The sequence below is a fragment of the Mus caroli genome, chromosome 11 (genome assembly GCF_900094665.2).
Source record: "Mus caroli chromosome 11, CAROLI_EIJ_v1.1, whole genome shotgun sequence".
Classification (NCBI taxonomy): Eukaryota; Metazoa; Chordata; class Mammalia; order Rodentia; family Muridae; genus Mus; species Mus caroli.
The window spans coordinates 70,786,209-70,801,151 of NC_034580.1; the positions used below are offsets into that span (position 1 = coordinate 70,786,209).

The following is a 14,943-nucleotide window of genomic DNA, read 5'->3' on the forward strand; positions in this document are numbered from 1 at the left end:
TGCCATCTCTAAGGGGATGAAGAGGTGGAGGTATGTATACACTGTAGGTGGGGGAGAAGGGTAGGCCCTGATAAGGGGTCAGTGAGCCACGAGCCCTCAGTATTGGTGTGCCACTTGAAACCAGGTGGCACACAAGGCTGGCCTTACCTGACCCTGAGGCTTCCTTGAAGCCTCCTCCTGGTATGAGAGCCAGAGTCTCACTGTGGATGGGCCTACCTGGGGTCACTAACTGGCATCCTTGCCATAAATAAGTACCTCAGACCCAGAGGAGCAAGAATGGAGCAAGCTGAGGCGGTGAGCCTACCTATCCCACAGTTCTCCTTAGGAATCCAGAGGGCAGGGCCACACCTCCTCCATCTTTAATATTTCCAACGACGGACTGACTGGTTTGATTTCACTGTGGTGCTCAGACTGGCCTTGAACTCTATGCTCAAATGATCCTCTCGGCCCAGCCTTCTGAGTACCCAGGAGTTAAAGGCACAGGCCACACCACCCTGCTCCTTGTTTCGCTCAGCATTTCGGGCTATAATGTGTTTCTGGACTCACACGGAAGCAGAACCACACTGGCTCTGGTTATTAAATCAACATGCCTTCTCCCACTGAGTTGACAAATCCCTATGTTCAGCTACCATAAGTTCTTGGGACAACTGTGCTTCAATTTCCATCCAGTCATCGACTTGAGGATCCCGTAATAGCCTCTCTAAGCTCCTCACAAGCCTTAAAACTGAGACACATAACTCATATCCTATGAAATTCACTCTTTAGGGGGAATACAAGACAGTGCTTTTTACTACAGTCATCACACTGGGCAACTGCCACCACTATTCAATTTCAGAACATTTTCGTACACTGTCCTCGCTGGCAGTTCCTCCCCTCCCCCATGCTCCCCACCCCGGCACATGCATCTGTCTATGGGCCTGCCTAGCTAGATATTTTTTTTATGAAAGGGATCATACAATATGTAGCTTTTGACTCTGGCTTCCTTTGCTTAATATGAAGTTTTCCAGGCCTACCCACGTCATAGTACACACACACACATATTCATTCATTCATTCATCTGTCTCTCGGACTCCACACACAAAAAAGGGAATCAGACAGATATTAATATATAACTACAAAAATGGAAGTATTAAGATTTTTTTTTCCTTTTTGAGACAGTGTATCCCTAGCTGGTTTGGAACTTGCTATATAGACCAGGCTGGCCTTGAACTCACAGAGGCCTCCCAAATGCTGGCATTAAAGGCAGCACCACCGCAATCCAGGTAGGCCTGAAGGTTCTACCTACTTTTCTGCCCAGGACTTGTTTATTCCTTGGTAAAGTGTTGTGGGTTGAAAGTTTGTGTCCCCAACCTTAATTCATGTTGGTGTCCTAAACTCCAGGTATTTGGAAGAATTACATGAAGCCTTGGTTAACAGATGAGTATAGTCCTGGGGGGCCGCCCACTGCACCACAGAGGGAAACCCTCACCAGACGCGGCTTGCCAGCACCTTGATCTTGCTCTACCAGCCAGACCTGGGATAAATCAGTCTCTGAAGCACAGGCCACGCGGTCCGGGTGTTTTGCCATGGCAGCTCAAGCATACTAATACAATGAGACTTTAATTCTCTTCGTGCTGCTCCCTATAATTTCCATTTAAAGTTTCCTTCCAGGCATGAAATACTTTTTTATTGCCATCACAAATAGGTCTTCTCACTTCCACCTTCAATTAGTCAGTACGGATTAAAGCTATTGATTTTTTTTAATTGATTTTTCTTTTTGGTTTTTCAAGACAGGGTTTCTCTGTGTAGCTCTGGCTGTCCGGGGACTTGCAGGTCAGGCTGGCCTCAAACTTAAGAGATCTGACTGTCTCTGCCTCCTGAGTATTGGGACTAAAGGTGTGTGTCACCACTGCCCAGCTAAATTACTTTATCTGAAATCTTGTCAGTTTCTAAATTTCTCTATAAATTCCAGTGCCTCGTGGTTGAATTCTTGGTGTACACACCAACTGCAAAGAGGATCGATTCCTTTTGTTCTTTTCTGATATTCAGAAATGGCTCTTTATGTCTTGCTTTTTCTGTGCCAATTAAAAACTAATAAGGGGGTCAGAGAGATGGTTAAGAGCACTGGCTGCTCACGCAGAGGACTTGGATTCAGTTCCCAGCACCTGCATGATGGCTCACAACTGTCTGTAACTCCAGGTACTTGGGATCTAACACCCGCTCTTACCTCTGTGGGCATCAGGCACACTCACGGTGCACAGATATACATGTAGGCAAACCACTCAGACACATAGAATAAATCTGAAAGGAAAAGGTCTAATAATGGCTGGTGCACAGTGAGTGGTAGAGGGTGTGCCTAGCTCACTCAAGGGCCTGGGCTATCCTCAGCACCAGCAGGACACAATGTAACTGAACCAAGCTCAACTACCAACTATCATTGGACTAAGGAGATTGTTGCTTTCAGTTTTCAGGACATGGCTTCAGGGCTTTCTGTTATTATGGTTTTCTTTTGTTACTGTTCTGAGACAGGGGCTTACTCTGTAGCTCAGGCTAGTCTGGAGCTCACTAGAAGTTCATACAAAACTGAGACCAGCCTTGAAATTCAGAAGCCTCCTGCCTCTACCTCCCAAGTGCTAGGGCCCTCTGATACAACCTCCCTGATTCGGCAAACTCTTTAATACGTATGGTTCCTTATGCTGTAGTGACCCCCAACATTTTTTTTGCTGCTTCATAACTATGTTTTTGCAACTGTTATAAATCATAATGTATGTATCTGTGTTTTCCAATGGTCTTAGGTGACCTCCCCCCCACCCCCGGGTAGTAACCCACAGGTTGAGAACCCCTGCCTAGCAGCTCCTGGGCCAGAGGCATCTGTGGCATAATGAAAGCATTTCAACAAACAATGTGGAAAACAGGACATCTGAATTAAAATCAATAAATAATAGACATAGGAAGACATACTCAGACGTGGGCATAGAAACAGTAAAATGACTTTTTCCTCCCTGGAGACTGGCCATGGTTATAACCGTCAACAGCATCACAGGCAGCAAAGAGTCTGGCCAGAGTGCCCACAGTGGAAATGACTAGGTGTGACTAGGTCATTACATGGCCTGACCCCCAGACATAGGAGCTTCAGTTTGCAGATTACAGGTCTAAAGAATATTTATTTCTAGGCAAAATCCAGAAACAACACTAAAGTCTGTTGATAAAGAGCAACGAAAACATGATCCAATAATGTTCAGGGGATTTTATTCATCCACTGAAGTGAAACACAATCTAGATCCAATGGCCTGGAAGGACCCTACAGCATTTTTCCAACAGGGCCTGGCACATCTGGCCCCTGTGTGGCTGCCCCTGTCATCTGAGACAGAGGCAGTCGAACCTCTGTGATTTCTAGGCTAGCCTGGTCTACACAAAGAGTTCCAGGCCAAGCAGGGCCACATAGTAGGACTGTCTCCAAACAAACAAACAAAATTGCAAAAAATGGCAGGTCCACAGGCAAGAGCCTGTTTATATTTGTTGCAAAGCAAATTTAAATGCCTAACTTCAGTGGGCATTTGGTCAAGGGCTATGGTGTAAGGACAAATCGAAGAGGTTACTGGTTTTCATTCCTCACTGAATTATTTAACTTGTGTTCTTATATTATTAAAAATTAATAAAGAGAAACATGGAGGAAGATGGGAAGGCGCCTATCTTGCAAACATCAATTAACTCCTAGATCCCTGTGTATATTGAAAAGTTCATAGCTTGGGGCCAGTGAGGTATCTCAGTGCCTTGCTTCACAGGCCTGGTGACTTGAGTTCAACCTCTCACATAAATGTGGGAGGAGAGAACCCACCGCAAAGTAGACCTCTAGCCTTCCTGGCATGTGTGTGCCTACACACACAAAGAACATACACATAGACCCGCGCACAAATTGAAACAGAATCATTATATATATAATCTATTGCTTACCCCTACATTTCCAACAGGCCACAAGAAAGGAAATGAGGGAGGACTAAGTGCTAGAGCCCAAGGCTTGGGGTGTGGGGATGGAATAAGGGTAGGGAAGAGGGTCACATGGGTGACATGGTGCTAGCCTCAGCTCCATGCCTGTGGGAAGAACTGTGGGCAGGAGGGGACAGTGACCTGGAGTTCCTGAAGCCCCGGGGCCAGGAAGAGAGCTTCCTTGTGAGGGTAGTTGGTTTTATCAGCCACCCAACATCTCTTGGGTCCATCTAGCATCTCATGAACCAGAGGCACTGTGATGTGATGACCCCACCCCAAGCTCCTGCCAGCCTCTTTTGTAGTCTCAGAATCAGGCATGGCTCACTCACTTGCTCAAATATCTGTGGAGCATCTCCTCTGTGCTACTCAGAGTGCTATGTGCTAAGGTACTGGCCTGCTGAGGACAGATGCGGCCCTGCCACAGGACACTGTAGGAATGGTACCCTCATGATGGCTACTCTGACCCCTGAGCTCAGTGAGCCCAACTGTGTGCTGGACAGCTACATGCTCTAGCTTGTCCTGGGTCACCGCCACAGCCGTGAGCATAGCTAGCTGCTGAGCCCCTGGGCACTTGATGGCAGTGGGTGAGGGTGGGGGAGGGGAAGTTACTTTCAGGGCTGGAAAGTGCCAAGGGGATCCAGTCATCAGAGGACTGGACATGGAGACAGGCCTCAGTATACTCTCACAGCTGCCTACTGAGTCAACAGCTACACAGGGGCCAGATCAGCAGCCTCTGCCAGCTCCCAGGATTCCCTGAGGCAGGTGTGATAGAGCCCTGACCACAGGCTACCATGGACCTTGAGGCTACATGAGCTACCATGTAGGGAGGGATTGGAAAGTCCCTTATCACTGGCCATAGCTCAAGACTAGGTAAGGATGGTTCCCACACATGAGCTGGTCTAGCCTCACACAGGTAAAGTAGCCAGAGCTGTGCCCTGTGAGGACATGGTCAGACCTGAGGCAGCCAGGAGACTGCCCTCAGCTGGAAAGCAGAGACTGACTTGAGAGGGCCCAGAAGCTGCCCAGCAACAGGCCATGGCGGCTGAAGAACACATGCTATCAGGTTCTTTGCAGCCCTGCCCTGTGGTTTCTGCACTGACATGACTCTACTCTCCATTGTCCTTCTTTCTTGGGCTCTCCTCCTTTGTTGCAGCCACTTAGCTCATCTTCGGAGCTTAGCTCTGTCCACCCTGGCACCACATACCCCAGTGGCCTCTCTCAGTGCGGGCATAGATGCGATCACTAGCAGCTGTCCCTCCCTGCATCAAGTCACTCAGGAACCATAGGCCTCCAACAGGCCTGATGTAGCAGCCTAAAGGCTCTGCACCTCGTTATCTCAGAGGAAGAGCTTCTAGGCTGCCTGCCAATTCCAAGTGTGTGGGGACACTGGCCTCCTCCCCTGTGCGTCTCCACAGCTGAGGATGTGCCAGGAGTACTGTGTGCCCAGGGTACAGGTCTGCTAGTGAGTGTGTGTGTGAACATATGTGCCAATCTACACGCATGTAGGCATGTGTGTGCCTGTGGATGTTTATGAGCAATGTGTGTGTGTGTGTGTGTGTGTGTGCTGATTGGGAGCAGGTGGGTAGTGAGGACAATGGGCACTTGGGTCCCTCGGGCCTTTTCATAGGCACCCATAGCAACCATCTGAACCTGCTGGTCCATTAGCGTCTGTTCACAGACCTCAGACTTTCTTTAGACTGTGGGATAAGGATGTCCCCAGAGACAGGGACAGGATGGAAGATGGTCAGGCTCAGTGGCTATGACCTCCCTGTGAGGCAGTGTCCCAACTGGGCTGTTCCCCTCGGACCCCCTACCTATAAGGACTCCACAGGCCAGGTCCACCTGCATTCAGCCCTGCACCCCCCACACTTGTTTGTGATGTCAGGGAAAGCTAGACATGGGTCTGAGTCATGCCAGGAAGAGCTGCAGGCATCAGGATGGAGGGAGGCACAGCTGCAAGGAGGGACAGCTGTGAAAGCGCCAAGTGACACGAGGACGAAAATTACCTGAGAAGGGACAGCCAGTACCTAACATGGCTGTTTGCAAGGGTGACTCACAGGGGTCTCATCTCCTGGGACCTGCTGTTTGGTGACCTTTAATTTTCTATCACAAACATGTGTTACCCTTTTGATAAGGAAAAAAAACAGCACACGACATGAAGAGAGTCGGGTCACCTCCCGAAGCCCTTCCAAAGCTGCTGCCAGGCCTGTGATCTTGAGCTACCTCTTCTGCGACAAGCCACCAGCAGGTGTCCCCTCACCCTTCTGGCCCTGTGAAGTGTGGCCCCTACAGGGCAGAAGAAGCCAGACCCAAGGGGAAGGGCCCGGTCTGGAGCCCAGCTCTGGCTTGCACCCTGGGCCTCAGGCTATGTGGCTTTAAGATGCTGCTATTGAATATCCATCCACTCAGAACCCCCTGCTGCTTGTGTGAGACCAGGAAATTTGCAATGAAAACCAGAAACAGGAGCAGCACAGAGCTACACAGAGCCTCTATCGCAGTGGCACAGGCCGTGGCTGCCAGTCAGAGAGGGGCACACACCCATCTCTGGATAGTCACTACAGATACCAAGTCACCCTGTTCATTAGGACCCAGGATCTCCCATTCCTGAGAAATGAAACAGGTGGGGTAAAGATGTGCCTCGGGCCTGCATGAGAGAGATGATCTGAAAACCCTTGCCAACTGACCGAGGGTTGGGGACAGCTCACTGGAAGATGCTTGCCTAGCGCAAGGACCCAAGTTCCATCCTCAGCACTACAAGCAGACAAAAGGCATCCTATCCACACAGAGCCACGGTGCTGCTCCTGCCTCCCCACCCCCAGTTACTGTCCTGCTGGGCAAGCTGTTCCCAAAGGGCCCTGTGGCTGTGTCTCTGTAGAGTGAGCCATCACTTTGTGTTTGAGGTCAGAGATGCTCTCTGCTCGGGAACACGTTGGGGCTGAGGACTACAGGAGTCCCATGGAGGGCACAGGGTTCTTACCTCTCCCTCGGGCCCATGTGTAGACACGGCTGGTTTCAGCACTCGGAGGCTGTGTTTCGGTGGGCTCCACAGGCAGAGGTCGGAAGTGGGGATCATCAGCCCGGCCAGGGGTCTTCAGGGGCAAGATGTACTTGGGGAGCCCTTTGTAGAACCAGGCCCCTGACCTCTTCCAGACCTGTGAAGGAGAGACATGTGCTTAGAGTACAGGAAGTTGCACCGCCCCCCTTCCCTGTGTGGTTCTCTCCATGCAGGCCTACCGTTCCTCATTTCCTGCTTATCAGTGATGTGATGGGGACAGGAAAGTGAGATGTGGGACAGAGTACAAATGAGAATTCTCCTTAGTCAGTCAATGGGCTAGAGTTGATCGAGAATGGACACATTGCAGTAAGTCCTGTGAACTCTGCATCCATCCATATATCCATCCATCCACCCACCCACCCATCTATCCATCCACCCATCATCTATCCACCCATCCACCCATCATTCATCCACCCATCCATCCATTCATGCATCCATCCGTCCGTCCGAGGTATTCTCTTGCTTTCACTTCACAAGTTCTATAAGACCTGTGTGTGTATTGCCAAGCCTAGCTCACCTCCACATCTATTTTATCACCTTCTCTTGCTTCTCTCTGCACAGTGTGATCACAGCAGGGTAGCACCTTAGAGCCTGTAGGGAATGTTATGAACATCATCCACCCACCCGTCCATCTATCACTCCTGTGTCTGGCCCATCACCCACCAGAATCCAAGAGTCTGCCTAGCTACCTCCTGCCCAGCCTGACCCTTTCCCACCTCCAGCACACAGATGCTCAGCAGCTGACCATTCCCATTCACCTGGGCTGGGATCTCTTTGCCAGCTGCCTCACCTGCATCTTCTCTGTCTATGGAGGTTGAGGCTGAACAGGACAGACCTATCCAGTCTCAAGCAGCTGTGAGCAGCTCATCCAGGGCCTGCCAGTCCTGGAGCCTCCCATGATCCTATGCCCAGGTCCCAGTTTCTCAAGGAGAATGTTCTTGGTCCCTCACTATTTTAAGCCATCGTCCCTCTGGCTCCTATCACTGTCCCTCAGCAGAGAGGCCCAGTAATACTACAGTGCCTCGGGCTTGGTGTGGTTGCCTCCAGAGTACAACCAGTGTCTCTTCCTTCTTCTCTGCCTCAGTTTTGTGCTTTTGAGGCCCTGGTCTTCCCACGAGAGCCCTCTATTCCACACAGTCGTCATGGCCTCTCAGAGCTGGTGCAGGAGAAGAGCAGATGACACTGGCTGGGTCCTATCTCTTCCCCTTGAAGATTTGATATAGGAAGACGTGACAAGATCACCCTGGGGTTGGTTGAGAAGGGTACCCCCAGAAAGCTGGGTGGATCCCTAGAAGTTGAGGATACCCACTCTTGTCCAGGATAGGAATGACAGCCAGGAACCCTCTGGGAATCCCTCTGCGCCCTGTCATTTCCAGGATGGCCACCCTGGCTCTCTCTTCTTGCTCCCCATTGGAAGAATCAAGGGCAGAAGAATCAAATGAATCAAGTTGCTGTTTGATCAAGGCAGAACCAACTGCGGCTTCCATGTGCACTGGCTGTGGAGTGCTGGGTGAACATAAGCCTCTCTGAGCTTTGCTTGTTTCATTGGTTGAAACAAAATCATTTCCGTGGGCTGGGAGTGCCCAGCGCCGGGTCCAGCATGCAGTAGGGGCCTTCCCCTCGAGCTCTGGGAAGGGTGAGAGGGGCTTAAGGAACTGCTAGACTAGGCCATATCATAGTATCTGGAAGGGTGGCAGGGGGCTTAAGGAACAGCCAGACTAGGCCATATCACAAGATCTAGGAGCTTTCCCTGGAGGGTTTCTATGCAGACGTGGAAAACACTGGAATCTCCGAGAGCCTCAGATTAGAATTCAGAGCAGTAGCTGAGATAAGACCCCCAAACCCTTAATGCCTACTTCAGAAACAGCCAAGGGCTGTATAATCTTTTTTCCTAGGAAGGGAATGTGCTCAGGGTATTGAGTAAGGAGATGGGGGAGTGAGGGAGGGCTGGGGTCACCTTCTGAGAGATAATTCAGTCTTGGTAGGTGCCACACAGACATTCAGAGTCAATCCTGGGGCCATTGCGCAGGTGTTGTGTGATGTGGACACACAGGTCTCCTGGACCTTCAGTTTCCCCACCACCAGGTATGTCTGGGATGGTGCTGTTTCACAGAGTGGCCAGGAGGATCAGACCCATGAGTGGACTTAAAACCTCAAAGCCTTGCATTGTACTAGGTACAAGACAGCCATCCATATGTGCCATGGCTGCAATCACTACTGTAACCCTATGTGACAAGCATAAATAGAGCTATCATCTATGGGCCAAATATCCTATTTACAATGAAGAACCCAAATCCCAGTGTCAGCTGACCATGAAGACAGGGAAGGAGGAAAGGGAGAGAGGCAGAGAGCAAGCACGCCATCCCAGATCATGTACATCTGGGAAGCCCTAAGATGAACTAAGGTGTCATGGTAGGACTTCTCTGAACTTTTAAGTACAAATGTGCACAGAATTCTCCAGTAGGGCAAAACCCACACCATGTTACCTACTTAGAATCTGCCTGGCCACCCCTCTCTGCACATGAATGGGCATGTGTGCACATCACACACACATACATACACAGGTGCGCGCACGCACACACACACACACACTGTATCCTAATCCCATCTTTACCCTGCACCTTACCCCCCCTTTTTGGGGGGGTTGGTTTTTTGAGACAGGGTTTCTCTGTGTAGCCCTGGCTGTCCTGGAACTCACTCTGTAGACCAGGCTGGCCTCGAACTCAGAAATCCACCTGCCTCTGCCTCCCAAGTGCTGGGATTAAAGGTGTGAGCCACCATGCCCGGCTACCCTACCCCATTCTTACCCTGTACTCCCTCACTCCCCATCCCACTTCACCCACCCACCCTCTTCCCTTCCCACCCTGGCGTCTGCTGCAGAAATTCAACTCCAATAATAGGCTGACCACATCCTGTTCTTGCTGAAGGAAGTACAGTTAGTTCTCCAGGTAGACAAGGGGTCTCCTTATGCTCTGGAGAGTGGGCCATAGGACTTCTGATTCCACAGCATAAGCCTTGTGTGCATCACTCAACTACTGCCTACCACCACCACCACTATAGGGCAGAAAGGCCTGGCTTTGGATGGCTCTGCTGTGGTTTTGTTTCCTAGGTGGTGCCTGGAGCTGTAACCCAAGGCCTTAAGTATGCTGGGCAAGAACTGGGTATAACACTAGCTCAGTCTCTTACACAGCACAGAGACAGGGAGGGATGTTCTATGGAGCCCCATGAGAACACCTGAATTTTGATTTTTCTAGACTGGAAACCACTGTGGTTTGAATTCCTTTAGAAGAAAGATTTGATCTCTGTGGCTGGCATTTGGTGGAGGGGTCTTTGGGAAACAATTAGGATCAGATGAGGTCCTAAGGGTATGTCCTCCATGGTGGCATTGGTGGCTTTATAAAAGGAGGCAGCTGAGTCTGATCACAGGCCTGTGATCCTAGTAACTCAGGAGCCTGAGGCAGGAAGATCTCTAGGTCAAGGCCTGTCTAAGCTAGAGTGAGTTCAAGGCTAGCCTGGGTAACTTAGTGAGACTTTGTTTCAAACAAAACAGCAGCAGCAACAGCAGCAATAACAACAACAACAAAAACCAAAAAGAGGGCTGAAGCTATTTCTCATCAGCAGAGTGCTTCCCTAAGCATCTGCCAGGCTCTGGGTCCCATCCCTAGAAAAAGGGGTCTGGTATTGGTCTAGTAAGATGGCTCAGGAGGTAAAGACAGACCCTTGCTGGAACCTGAGTTCAATCCATGGAACCCATAGGAGATAGAAGAAGAGAACTGACTCCACAAGGTTGTCTGCTGACTTCCCCACATGCCCTGTGGCACCTGAGTTCACACACACCCCATTTTAGAACTCAGGGGCTGGCGAGATGGCTCAGCAGTTGGGAGCACTTCCTACTCTGGCAGAAGACTCCAGTTCAATTCCCATGGTGGCTCACAACCACCTGTAACCTGTCCCACAATGGAAGGAGAGAACCAACTCACACAAGCGGCCCTCTTTCCTCTCTGTGCATCCTGCACACAAAATAGAGAAACAAAAATGTAAAAACAAACCTTGCCCCATGGCACAGCATGGAGGCCCTCACCAGACACAGGCACTGTAGCTCTAGGAATTCCCAATTCCTAGAAGGGAGCCAAAGAAATCTCTGCATTTTATAACAGAAAACAGTAATGTACACACTGGTCTAATCCACAACACGCAAGAATGGAAAGTCTTCCCCCTCCCAGGTCATATGGCCCAACAGTTCCTTGAGGAAGCTTGTTATCAATCCCCATTTTCCACATAGGAAAATCGAGGCTTCAACAAGTTCAGCTACTCGCCTAAAGTCAACACAACATTGTATTGTTTTTCAGACTGTCTCGGGTATCCAGGCTGGTCCCTTCCCCACCATGTGTCATAACAATTACTCTGTGTTAATAAAGAAATGGTCCCCACCAACACTACAGCATCTGTCTGCCTCCTCCAGAAGCCGGTGGGCCGTGTTCAGGTTTAGCCTGATGAACCCAGCCCCTGCTGAGGGTACCGAGACTGTTCCCACTGTCTTACTCCTGGGAGCAGGGCTAGGTCTCTTCACAATACACTCATCAGATACTGGTTGGCTACAGCCTCAGATCATGTTCCAAGATCTAAGGCACGCACACACATTCGGATGAGATGCCCCGGGAAGGAGAACACCTGTCATGTGCACAGAAACATTCAGGGCAAGGACTTTGGGTCAGGTACCCTGAGTCTGTACACTTGCCATGTCCTGAGGTCACTAAATGTAGGTGCTGCAGGTTGGACAACAGAGGCACCCTGCTGTCCCTCTCTTTGCCTTCGAGCCCCTGGCAGCCAGCCTTTACTTCCTCTCCCGGAGTCTGCTTCTTTCAGCTACCTCCTGTTAGTGGAAGCATCTAGAAGCTAGCTAGCCTGTGCACGCTGCAGCATTCCATTTGAGGATTGTGATGGTCCCACTGTGTGTCTGTATCCCACAGCATTCTGTATAGCGAATGCTCATCTGTCCATAGACACTTGGGTTGCCTGTACCCCTTGGCTGGTCCTTAATTTGCAACTGTCTCCCCCCCCACCAGGTTCTATCATCCAGGAAGGAGAGCCATGGCCATCTGCTCACCACTGGTCCTTCAAGCTCCTAACACACATTAATACTGAATAGCTGCTACTCAGTTAAACAAGGAAATTGGTGGTGTGAGTACTTTTCTGGAACATATCCTAACCTACAGGGCCAGTCACCTTCCTGAGGAAGTGGTCTGGTATGCTGGATAAGTGCTCTGTCATTGTGCCATGTTCCCAGACTAGGAAGTGGCCTGGTAGTTTCTTATTGTCCTCGTTGGGCAAATGGGCTTGTTATTTCAAATTCAAAGAGCGATTAGGGAAAGTGTCAAGCAAGTGTGCTGATGGAGATCAAGCCCCCAGGCATCTCCCTGACGGTGCCCGCTCCTTCCCTTTCTCTTCCCTGGCACAGTACAGCCACCAGAACCCATGCTTCGGCCGTACCATCCACCACAATTCTGAATCTCCACTCCACCTCCCTGCCGACATACTCTCATCAGCAGAGCGCTTTGTGAAGACGTGATGAAGGACACAGGATCCAAAGTACAGAGCTGAGTAGCGGGTGTCAGGGGTCTTTGGGGGGGGGGTTATTCAACTCCCCCCAAACTCTGTATAAACCTTATATCAACTTTTTCCCAGCATCTATGCCCACACGCACAACCCTCTAGGCCAGCCAATGGGACGTCATTCCTGAGAGATTCTGTCATCCAGGTGGATGGTCCCATGGCTTATCCTGCCACTCAGAATGGTTGGGATACTGGACTAGTGTGGGGAGAGGCAATTCCTGAGCTCCCCTCCCCAGAGGGTCCACACAGGTTTGTTACTCAGCACAGGAGGTGTGCCTGCACACATGTCCACCAAACACATTGTCAGGGTTTTGAGAATCACCTTCCACACGGCTGAGCAGGCCTGGCGAGGTGAGTGGTGAGGTTGCATCCGTGCCTCACCATGCACATCCTGTCCTTCTCTTGCCTTGGTGCAGCCTGACTCTACAACCTGCCCAACAATGGCTTCCAATCATGTGACTTCTGCCCATGCCCATCACTCACTGCACCGCCACTTGGCCCCTCCCCAAGGATAGGGGCAGGACAAGCCCTTCTCGAAGTCTAACCCTCACCCCTCTTGGGAAGCTGAGAGTGCTGTACAGCTGCACTCTGTTCTCCATGTGTGGTTTGCCATGATAAGGCCAGCAAAGCAGCCAGCCTTGAATATGCCATTTAATGAGAAAAGACCCACGCTGCTGCCATGGTGCTCATGTGTGTGTGTTGGGTGTGTGTGTGGGGGGGGGGGGGAGTCTGGCTGCATTTAATGCTCCCTGGTACCACTGCTTTGTGCTGGGTTTCTAGGTTTTCGTTACTGTTTCAGCTCACAGCCAACCTGACTGCAGATATTGATGGATATTAGCCAAGATGTTCCCAGGGAATTTTAATTACCACAATAACAATCGCTAATCACAGCATTTCCTAAACAGCAGTGGCAGGAGCAGGTGGTAATTGCCCAGGCTCTGGTGGAAGGAAGGGGACAGTCTAGGGAAGTGACTGTTGGCAAGGATGGAAGAAGGGAGGCTGAGAACTCCGGGCTGCCCATTGCTTAGCCCTTCACTGGTATGACCTGGGTTACATATCTCGGTGTTCCTGTTGTGTCTCACTGACTTCACTGGCTTGCCCATACTCTCTGCGCCTCACCACAAATAAAGGGGATGGCCATCTGGCCTTTGCATATGCTGTTCCTAACAGTTGTAGTACCTGCAACCAGGTCTCCCTCCCATAAGGCATCCACATTCCCCTGGGAAGTCATTCATGCCAGATCTTGCAGAATCAAGGCCCCTTTGCTCTGCTTCCAAGGCAGTAGGATACCACTGGGACAGGTCATCACTAGGCTGGAGTTCACACTTGTCTATTGTTTGCCTGTCTGCCCCCGGCCCCCGACCCCTGATGCCCTGTGTGTCTGTCTCTGTCTTTGTCTCTATTCCTTTGAGACAAAGGAATAGATAGGTCTCACTGTGTAGCTCTCTGGCCAGGAACTTGCTATCGAGACCAGGCTGGCCTCAAACTCCGAGATCTGCCTGCCTCAGCCTCCTGAGTGTGCCGATTAAAGGTATGTGCCTTCATGTGCAGCTTTGTCTATTCTTTGACTGGGCCGCTGAGCTCTTCAAGGGCAAGGCTGTGCCTGAGCCATCCCCAAACCTAATGAGAAATCCACTATGTGAGTGGTCAACAGAATGAACAGATAAAGCACAGCAAACAAAGCATGGGCCTTCAAGGAGAATGTTCTGCCTGCTGCACAAGCTCCAGGCTGATTCAGCCTCGAAAGCAACAGGAAATGACCTGTGACAATATGGCCCTTTCTATGCTGTGTTCACTTTAAAGGTCTACCTGCTATGGTGGAGGAGAGTTGGCTTGCCCTAATCTGACTTGAACATACATATGCATGCATATACATATATACATACATACACACATATACACACATGTACATACATACATATATACACAAAGGGAGAGACAGACAGACAGACAGACACAGAGACAGACAGTGAGCAAGCAAGTGATTGAGTGAGCTCTGGTTCCCCAGGAGCTACCTGACAAGCTAATCTTTCCAGCCCTGCCTCCTGCACCCTCCCCATACCTAGCAGCCAAACACAGCTGTTTTCCCTACTTTGCACATCCTAAACTCTTCTATTTTTTACCTTCAAATCTCTGTAGACATTCCTCTTCCCTTTTCCCAGTGAGCTCTTATTTCACTAGCGGGAAATCACTTCTATCTAGAACTTTCCAGAGAAAGCAAGCCTCATCTCTTTCCACTGCAAGACGCAGAACCTTGCCGCACCATGACCGCCTCTGTACCTGCCTGTCTCCTGGTGGGTGGAAGTTCTG

General features: G+C 50.3%; 1 protein-coding gene across 3 annotated transcripts in view; it reads right to left on the reverse strand.

The window, feature by feature from the left end:
• Positions 1-14,943, reverse strand: part of Rph3al (rabphilin 3A like (without C2 domains)) — a 136,428-nt gene that overhangs the window by 15,661 nt on the left and 105,824 nt on the right. For all 3 annotated transcript variants that reach the window (XM_029484108.1, XM_021176264.1, XM_029484107.1), the window contains one exon: positions 6,944-7,118. In XM_029484108.1, the coding sequence (XP_029339968.1) occupies positions 6,944-7,118 (175 nt within the window). The remainder of the gene's footprint in view (positions 1-6,943; positions 7,119-14,943) is intronic.